A 10,670-nucleotide genomic window follows, 5' to 3' on the forward strand; every position below is an offset into this window, starting at 1 on the left:
CACTTATAGCATTCATAAGAATTTTACAGCAAATATTCATTTGTTGGTTAGCCAGGCCGCGTTTTTTGTTCAACTTGGGGCATGATGGCCACCAATTTTGATTTCATCCTTTAAGTCGCACACTTAATCCTTTTGTTGGCCACACCTTTTTTTTCACAGGTAAGGTGTTTTTGATTAGATGTCATGACTTTTTATCAATACACATCAACAAACCACAGCAAGCTAGAAAGTGGCAATCGACAATAACCAACATTAAATTTAGGATCGCAACATTATTATTCGGAGCAGACCTTTACTTTACAGAACCAACCAGATTCTTTAAAATATATGGTGATAGTTTTTCCTCTCTAAAATAGTGTTGACTTCCTTTATAGTAACGCCGTGCAAACTAGATTAACAGTTTCTTCTCATCACCGCATGCACTTGGTATAGCCGTATCGAGCATCATTATTTACGCTAATTACTTAAGCTAATATCACGTGACGCTAAAAGCTCTTTAATTAAGAGAATTTCATAAAATCTTGCAAATTTGGGCTTAAAAGTTGGCAATGAATAATAACCGTCCACCCGTATGATGCTTTTAAAAACTTGAGCTAGAAACTGCTAATCAAGTTTGCTTGGCCTAACCAATACTTATGTACCTACTGCACGTGCTTTCACGCTATAGTTTTGCTGCTCTTAAGTCAGCCGTCTTCGATCGGAATAACAAAAACTAGAAACGGTCCACCTTTACTCATAGTGTGACTTTTTGCATAGACGTAAGCAAAAATTTTAGTCAAAATTGAGCAGTTTTGTGGAATAACTTTGCACATACAACTTGTATTTAAACGAAATTAGACATCTAATTGTAGATTGAAAAGATCTGCCAGTGCACCAAATTGTTAAAAAAAAATCCAAAGAACTTAAATATGTTTCTGATATGATACATTACCTCCACTCTCATTCAGTGCTGCCCTCTATAGCCAAAATATTTTAGGATTTAGATTTGACTGATTCCAATGTCCTATTAATAATATATAGTGTGTCCTGCAGATTGTTTTGGCCGCACGACACACTACTGTATATCTTGATGAGTCTTATATAACTATAAAAATGGGCGGATTAACCCACCTGGACACCTAACAATTGTCCGGTGTGCCGATGAATTTCATGCATTCTTCTTCTAGATGATAATATACTAAATGTTTTAGGTCTACCAATTGGAAACAATGTCATCTCCATGTCTGGTTCTTCCTGATGACGTGCACCAACCACTCCAACTCTGATACTTTTTGATGTTAATGTAAACCTGGTGCTTTGTTACACTAAGAGAACTTACAGTTGTGAGGGCTACTATTAAACTTTCTGTCATGCCTTTCTATAGCGTGTCATATTGTAAATAATTTTTCAAACGTTATATACACGAATAGACCGTAAGATGTTATGTAATCTGGACATACTACTTTCCAACATTAAAACCAGTAGAGTTAAACTCAAGGTTTCACTGTCTTCAACTGAATTCCAAGTGAACTAAGAACGGGCCTGAATTATCTGTAATCTATCTGTTGGTATTTTGCCAGGATAAGCTGTCTTAATGCTACTTCATCTCGCACGTTCTACCTCGTTGCTGAACAACAATCTAAACACACGCCATTCTAAACTAGATATCGGTGTTCTACTATGTTCATTATCATTACGAGTTGTTTTTAACAGAATGTGATAAAATAGGACATGTTCTACAAGTGGCTTTCTGACACTTTAGGATTAGCAACTATTATACACTTCGATAAGTGAAGCACGCTTATATCTTATTATATATGTTGGATTAAAGCGTTAGATTCTTTCTCACATTCATTGAATCACACCAGTTGGTTGAATTCGTATCTGTACTTCATTGTACTGGCTTAAATAATTATATTTATATGTGACACTTTTCGAATCATTGAATTACATTGTTACATTTTTGGATAATATTGGTGGGATGACCCTTATGCTTATACTATATTTGCTGGGTTACACATGTTACATAAATCCTCACATATATTATATATTCTTTTGTTATTATTTCATTTAACAATCCTCATTTACACCAATTATTTTTCGAATTGTAGTTCTTGTATAAACCTTTGCCTAAACTATAATATATTTTGGATCCTACGTGTTGGATTATTCCTTTTCTCTAGGAAACATTTTTGGATTATATTAGTGGGATCAAATCCTTATCTATATTTTCATTTCTCTTGGAGTAAACCTTTTAAATGATATTAGCGTCTGTAACCGGTTTCTTTGGTACTTTCAAAGATTGAATCTTATCCTAAGTCAGCCATATGTGTGTGTGCTTTAATACAGCTGACGTTTAAGTAAAATTACAAACATTTTTAGGAAGTTCTATTGAAGAAAACAAATATTTAATGAGTTTTATTATATCCACAACGGACGTTTCATTTAAAGAAATACAATCGTTAAACGCCTAGCAAGTAGATGGTGTCGAGAGGAAAAACGACTAAGCCTTGTACACACTATTTACTAATACATTAATTTTCAGGATGTATAAGCTGTGTATTAGTATATGCCTAACGCGAAGTAAGAAAAGAGCAAGGAGAATTTGTTCCCATTACTGAGGACAGGTTTTCCATTACCAGTGGCTACAGTGTTACAGTTTTGGAGTGAGAGGGAATGTGAGCTCTTGTCACTTCCACTCATCTAATCTCCAAGGTGACATGTTAGAAACTTGGGACAGCATGTGGATAACCTTTTGTGGACAATACACGTCACATGACCTAATACAGGACATACACATTAAGTCATCGTAATGTCAGCCCTCGAACTCTGGCAAATAATAATATGAAAAAGGAAGGCCACAACTCGAACTTCAAACACCTGGGGTGTCATGGGAAGCTCGTGAAGATTAGGGTTTGGAGTACAGAATGACACCTGTTGAAATCTCGATAAATTCCGAATGGAAGGTAATGAAGAATCATAGCTGTTATTTCTCATTCACCGTAACTAAATATTAAGACAGGTAAAAAACCAGTCATTTCTTAAACAACATGTAACATTATAACTAAGGGGAATAGGTGCAAAGTAACGGTTTCTGTATTAAACAAACATACTGTTACGTATCTGCTTGTTTGTTTGTTTCCGGTAGAAATACTTTCCGAGGATATTCAGCGATACAAGTCCTTTCTTGATTAAACCAGTTTATTCTTCCTCGATACAAACTTTTAGTACACAGAAGTTCCACAATCAGTGCGTTTCTCGTCACTTTAAATTTAACAACTTTTATAATACACGCTATAAATCACAGCGATTCACGATCTCGATAACTTCGCTCTCGGTGAGTGCAAAACACACACTTTACGGCTAACTAGCTCGAAACTAACAGAATCATAAATTACACGGAACTCAAAGTAACTACTGTTCTCCCTTCATTCATCTCCGCTGGCTTTCTCTGCCAGGCTTATATACTAACGAAGAGGGCATCTCGAACACACTCGGACTTCACTGATCATTCGAGAAACTCATCACGCCCGCCAACGCGCCATCAGAGTCACGTGACTTCCGCTGTCGTAACAATACCGAAGCCATCGTCAAAAGGTCTTGTTTAGTTTTTCTCACTCCGAGTTTTATGGTTGACCCTCTCCACAAACAGATTAACACCTATACATGTATAGCTAAAACTTCGCCTTTGACAAGAAGTAATCTGTTAAGATGTATTGTAAGTGTACTTAATACAGAAAATCTTAATATAAGATTATCCACTATGTGTGTAGGCGTTTTAGCATCCATCATTCAGATTGGGTTGGCTTGGTTATCGTAACATTCAAGTAAAGTAACTCGCAACTGACAGCGTACATCGGATATTGCTTTAAGACTTTGGATGGAGAAGGGGGTTAAAGGAAACCCTTAAATAGGGCATATTTACACTTTTTTTTTTTTACAGACTTTTAACTTCTGCCACCCAGAGTTGGCTCCTCGATTACCATAATTTTTAGTATGATAACTGGAACCTGCCCCATGATGTACAAGAGCTATTTTATTTCAGGATTTTTTTTCCCCGAAAAAGAGGGATAAAAAGCCCCTGAAGGAGATTAAATTTCTTATTTTTTTAGACTTTTGGCTTTGAATGTAAAGATACTAATACTTAATCGGTTAAATGAGTAAATTATTATCTTCCACAGAGCATGGTATGCAATTAGCATCTAATGAGACCACTGGGGATTTAATAACAAAAGAAAAAAGGAAGGGAAACATTATCTAACATTGTTGCCCCCCAGTGGCACAGCGGTATGTCTGCGTACTTACAACGCTAGAATCCGGGTTTCGATACCCGTGGTAGGTAGAGCACAGATAGCCCATTGTATAGCTTTGTGCTTAATTACGAACAATCTAACATTGTTATTGTGTGAACGCCTTTTCCAAGCTGGCGAAACATGATTATAATTAAGTATACTTGTCATAAGACATTAGGCCTATTATATTTTTAACATTACATTCTTTATCTAGATCCTTAGGAATTTTCAAGAATTAGGTAATAATAATAATACATAAGAATTCAAGTGGTATTCAATACTCTTGTCATATTCATGCCTAGTTTAAGGATTGTGGTCGTTACTTTTATCCTCCAGTCCTCACATAAGATGGGCATTTCAAAACCTCTGAAAGTACTATTTTACCAGATATTTGGTAAAAATTGAATAATAATGGGTTATTAGACGAGAGCTGAGTATTATCAGATGTTTGATGAAGGCTAAATTTAAACTGGTGTTTGATAAAGACTGATAATGGGTATTAGGCTGCATTAATTATTCAGATATTATATTTAGTTACTATGGTAGAAGCTGATTAAGGGAATTATTATATTAAAGTTATACACAAAATGAAGACGTTAAGAACTTTAAATTTACATAGTAATTGTTATGAATACTCAATGTTGCTGAACATTACAAGAAAATATACAGTGAAGATTGAATATTATTATTTATTTATGTTACTGTAAACCTTATGAAGACTTTATGTTACCATATATATATACATATAATTTTATGAAGAATGAATGTTATTTCAAACTTTTTGATAATAAAGTTAGAGAAAAACACCGCTAAACGTCGGTTAAAATAAAAGTTGTCTTATAATCATCTGGAGTGTAAAGATTGTTGTTGAAGTGTAAAGATTGTTGTTAGAGTGTAAAGATTGTTGTTGAAGTGTAAAGATTGTTGTTAGAGTGTAAAGATTGTTGTTGAAGTGTAAAGGTTGTTGTTAGAGTGTAAAGATTGTTGTTGCTTTACACTTCAACAACAATCTTTACACTCTAACAACAATCTTTACACTTCAACAACAATCTTTACACTCTAACAACAATCTTTACACTTCAACAGCAATCTTTACACCTCAACAACAATCTTTACACTCTAACAACAATCTTTACACTTCAACAACAATCTTTACACTCTAACAACAATCTTTACACTTCAACAACAATCTTTACACTTCAATAACAATATTTACACTTCAACAACAATCTTTACTCTCTAACAGCAATCTTTACACTCTAACAACAATCTTTACACTTCAAGAGCAATCTTTACACCTCAACAACAATCTTTACACTCTAACAACAATCTTTACACTTCAACAACAATCTTTACACTCTAACAACAATCTTTACACTTCAACAACAATCTTTACACTCTAACAACAATCTCTACACTTCAACAACAATCTTTACACTTATTGTTGTTGGAGAGTAAAGATTGTTGTTGGAGAGTAAAGATTGTTGTTGGAGAGTAAAGATTGTTGTTGAAGTGTAAAGATTGTTGTTGAAGTGTAAAGATTGTTGTTTTTTTCTAACTTTATTATCAAAATGTATAAATCCCTCCAGTATACACTACACATTTTGTAAGATAACAAAACATTTTAAACTTTAGAATAAACCCCGTGAAGGTTGAATATATATATATATATGTGTGTGTGTGTGTGTGTGTTCTTATGATGAATGGATATTATTTTGAATGTTATTGTAAACCCCTGAAGTTAGATTATTATCATTAAATGAAAAGCATAACTAGCGCATATTGAACGTAAAAACCACATACATATTCTTGAAGTCCAACTCACAAATTCATACAGAAAGAAGAAAGTTGTCAATAGCATTTATGGAAGGTTATTTTCTTCACTTGGGGATAAAGTATTTAATTTTGCTGGGCTTACTTTTAAGATTTATTTATAAAACATGGCAATTTCAATAACAAACTGTACATCCTATTTTTTAATTGATTGTTTAAAAACTTGGAAAACCCTATCTATATATGAGTTCACCAGCTGTTACACGTCAACCTGTTTCTTTGATATAAAAACACGTATTATTTAAACAAGCTTTTATGGTAATAAAATAACTTATTAAAAATGCCTACTTTTTCTGTTTCAATTCTAATAATGACAAATATAATTTTTTTAAATATAATTCAGATGAAATATTTACTGCTGTTAATAAATAACGTTATATATTTTTCGGGATCAGTGAATTAAATATACTAATTATTCCAACAAATATGGTATTTAAAAAAAACATAAATATGACCTGCCAAAATTGCAACTTAGAGTCATATCAGTCTGAATAGGTCGGTAACGCGATATATTTACTGTGACAATCACGAATAACCTTTCGATATCGAACAGCATAGAGTTGGATTCAGTGCCACAACTAGACCTCATTGGACCCGTGGAGCAATATTTGTGGGGACTTCAGCCAACCAGTAAGATAGGTATTTGCGCCCGTGGTTGGATTAAACACTTAGACTAATCATTTGTGTTGACAGTAGGCATAAAGACAAGAACATGAATGCTTCCCGCCCCTCGGTAGCTCAGCGGTAAATCTGAGCGCTCATAACGCTCAATGTCGGTTTCGATACCAACGGTGGGCACAGCACAGATAGTCCACTGTGTAGCTTTGTGCTTAATAATAAACAACCCGCATGAAAGCCTTGAGATTAAAATGAACGTTGCATACTTGTGTTCGTGGAGATTGAAAATGATTCATAATTTCACTTTGTTCCTAAACAGTGTAACGTAACAAAAACTTGCTTGTAAAAGTTTTGAATTGAGTATTTAATCTTACAAAACCACTTTTTAATTATTGTTTTTCTAAAGTTAAAGTACGTGCACATGAGAGGTTTTTTCCCATTGAAATAACTGCTATTAAGCTATTGATGAGAGGCGATCACCAGGAATGAGACCTAGTATTTTGAATTGCAGTTTTGTAAGAAATATTTACGAAAAAACATAAATAAAGTTTGATCTAAACAAGTGAAACATTAAGTTAAAAAGGATTAGACGTAAGTGGTGTGTAATATTACATTTGGAGCAAAGGAAAATGATGAATTTTCTTTCACCATGAAAACAAGTAGATAACCTCAAGATTTCTTCGGACTTAATGTCATCATAGATGATGGGAGTAAATTTGACAGACCATGAACACGCGTTCTATGCTAGATTAAGTATTAGATTTCTATTGATATTTTCTTTACCAGTTTCCAGTAATTAACACTAACAAAACATAATATCTCAATATTACGTTTTATGGCTACTGACAATAATAATAAATGAAATTGACAATTTTAAATAGAGATAAAGAATTTAATATTTTTTTACATTAAGACCACAAGAAACTGTATGTGTTCATCACTCACCGGCTCTATGTCTTCATGATAATTATTGAAGCCTCCACTGCCGATATCCTGGAATACAAGATTTTCATATTTGTTAATTAGCGTCAAAGCAAAGTTTGCGCAGTGTTTTATAAACTAGCAGCTATGTACATAATACCAACATTTCCTAGACACTAACTAGATGAACTTTTATAGATGTTAAATATTTATATATATATATATAAAAATAATAATGAAAATTCTAATAATAATGATTCCGTAGTGATTATCCTAACTGAAAGTAAATCTCTTAAGAAACTAAAATAAAATGTGATCACAGAATTAAATCCCTGTAAACCACGAGATTGAATCCTCCTGAGTTCAAAACTGGAATTAGACCTCAAATCGGTCAAGAGATGACAGAGCTATGAGCTAAAAGTTGGTATTGCAAAAATATTATTTCAGATTACAAACGAAGCTAAATGTCAAAGATGTTAAGGTATGTAAAAGCACTTGTATAGTACTATTTTGTATGTGTATAGTATTTTCCTATCACAGGAAGAGTTGAAAGATAGATGTTAAGATACGTATTCACTATTTTCTCAATGTGGCAGATTTTCTTACTTCATTTCTAAGCCAATTATTCCGCTTATCACGTTCACCTCTGCCTCACATCACGTACTCTTCGATTCCTTTGTATTTATGGTGAAGAAATTAATTTAGGTCAAGAGATTAAAAATCCAGTAGCAATATTAACAAAAGATTCACAGTTCGACAGAAGCTAATATAGTCAGCGAAAGTTGGATGATTTATTGCAGATGGTTCTTAAGTGTCTAAGTTTTTGATGAACAGACGTTTCACTGCCGCCTGTTAACACTAAAGGATGTTTTCTTACCAATTAACGAGCCTTTTTAAAACTATCTATACTAGAAGAACGGACAAAAATAAAAATTCAATAGTTAATATATTCTGACAAATTTCCAGAATTTGCGAAACTTCCCGTGACTTTCTAAATGTACGGGGGGGGGGGTAAATTAGATACCAGTGCGTTTTTTATGGGGGGGGGGAGTATATCATTTACTATTATCACAACTTCATTTTTATGGATCTCTTCAAATCACATTAACTGGAACAACAACAACAACAATCTTAGAAGATATGATTAATAATATCCATAGTTTGTCACGCCATAAACATCAAATAGACAAAAAAAGGAAAGAGCCAAGAAACCGTCTCTTAAGTTTTCTTCTTTTTACAGCGACTTTTGTGAAGTCTAACCGTCGTAGAATACCATTATATAACTGATCAGATATTTTACTATTAAGCAACAGTTGTGTATCAACACTGTATGAAGATATGCTACTTAGCGTCAATGAATAAGCATTTTTCAGTTGAATACAGAGCCGGAGATAGCTTAATTGGCGCCCTTGATAGAAATTAAGGCTGCACCCCTACTCACACTAGAACCCCCGAAAACTTGGCGCCATAGGCAGTCAGCCGTCTATTTGCCTATCCTTAACGCCGAGACTGGTTGAGTGACAGGGGTATGAAGATAAGATGTTTTGGCGTTGAGCGAGATCGTAGGGGACAGTTACGGTAAAAACTAACAGCGTTGAGCGACAAAGAGTATGATCCGATCATATAACGATAAGCTACTTCAGCGTTGAGTGATGGTCGATTATTGTACAAAAACTGGGGACTGAAATTAAAGGAAAGGAAACTTGATGAAATTATAGAAGAACGTTTACTTTATACTATATTTCTATCACATAACTTTCCTAACAACTTAAATATAAACACACACACACATATATATCTTAGCAGACAGTGGGGCTACCTACCACCCACACTCCTACGCAGCTTGTTTTATCAAACTACGTCTGCAACAGCTCGTGTGAATAACCATGTGAAATATATGAGGTCAGATGGACCTTCCTAACCAGCCGTCTGCCTCCACACTCCAACTAATACTTTTGCTTCTTATTCTCTGAGTCATGTTCTACTTTTCAACTTTCTTATCGGTTGCAGGAGTAAATGAACTTTAGTGTGGCTCGTGCTTAGTCCGCTTGTTTCTTTTTATACGGTATTTTATGCATGCACACGCTTCTTTGAACACGTTTGGATTAACATCACTGTATATATGCAGTATTTTATGAATGTATGCACACGTTTGTTTGAACAGATTCAAAATGTCTCCATACTTACAATATTGTGTTTTTTGTATGCACATGTTTGTTTGAACATATAGACTATGTGTCTTCATTAATAATTATGTTTTATGTACACACACACACTTGTTTGAATTAATTTAGTTTAAGCGTCTCTTTTTATTATCAAATATTAAAATAATGCATAAAATTTACGTATATATATATAGCGTTTGAGGATTTGCGTTTGACACCAACTGCTTCTATTTTCTTTATAATTCTTTCTACATAAGTATACAATTGATTGAACCGAGAAAAACATACCTATTAATAAACAATACTGTTGAAATCAAATTATTTCCAATGATAAACAGCTTGTAATTTTTTTCCTTTCTTACCTACAAACTATTGCTTTTTTCCCCCTTTCCCAATATTGTTAGTTTTTCTTGTCATCAAACAGATTACTTTAAGTACATGTTTATCGTAACACCGTTTTAATCAAAACATTGAAAAGTTAGTTTACGAGTTTATTAATAAAGTGGCTCTGATTTTGAAAGCTTCATTATTACAGACAGACAGACCTACATGAGAGGTCTGTTAGTCCCTTGGGACTAATACTTTTTAGATCTAAACTAAACTAATGTGTTTGAAAATCTCAGAGTTAAAATATACACCTACTACGTTATCAAAATAAGACGGTTACTGTAGTAAAATTGTTAGACACATACCTTATAGCTTATTCACTGAGAGATGTTTCTAAACTATTTAAATTATACAAACAACCTATTTTTAAAAGACCCAACAAAGCACAAACAGGTCACTTCCGGGTTTACGGTATCAATCAACAGGCCAATAAGAACAACACAAGATAGTTCTTTTAAAGTGTGCAGATGGCACT

At 33.7% G+C, this 10,670-nt stretch overlaps 1 protein-coding gene across 7 annotated transcripts in view; it reads right to left on the reverse strand.

The window, feature by feature from the left end:
• The window catches only part of LOC106465821 (collagen alpha-1(I) chain-like), a 154,163-nt gene that overhangs the window by 59,762 nt on the left and 83,731 nt on the right, over positions 1-10,670 (reverse strand). For all 7 annotated transcript variants that reach the window (XM_022393769.1, XM_013926056.2, XM_022393767.1 and 4 more), the window contains one exon: positions 7,668-7,715. In XM_022393769.1, coding sequence (XP_022249477.1) covers positions 7,668-7,715 — 48 coding nt within the window. The remainder of the gene's footprint in view (positions 1-7,667; positions 7,716-10,670) is intronic.

The sequence above is a fragment of the Limulus polyphemus genome, unplaced genomic scaffold (assembly GCF_000517525.1).
Source record: "Limulus polyphemus unplaced genomic scaffold, Limulus_polyphemus-2.1.2 Scaffold2061, whole genome shotgun sequence".
Taxonomy (NCBI): domain Eukaryota; kingdom Metazoa; phylum Arthropoda; class Merostomata; order Xiphosura; family Limulidae; genus Limulus; species Limulus polyphemus.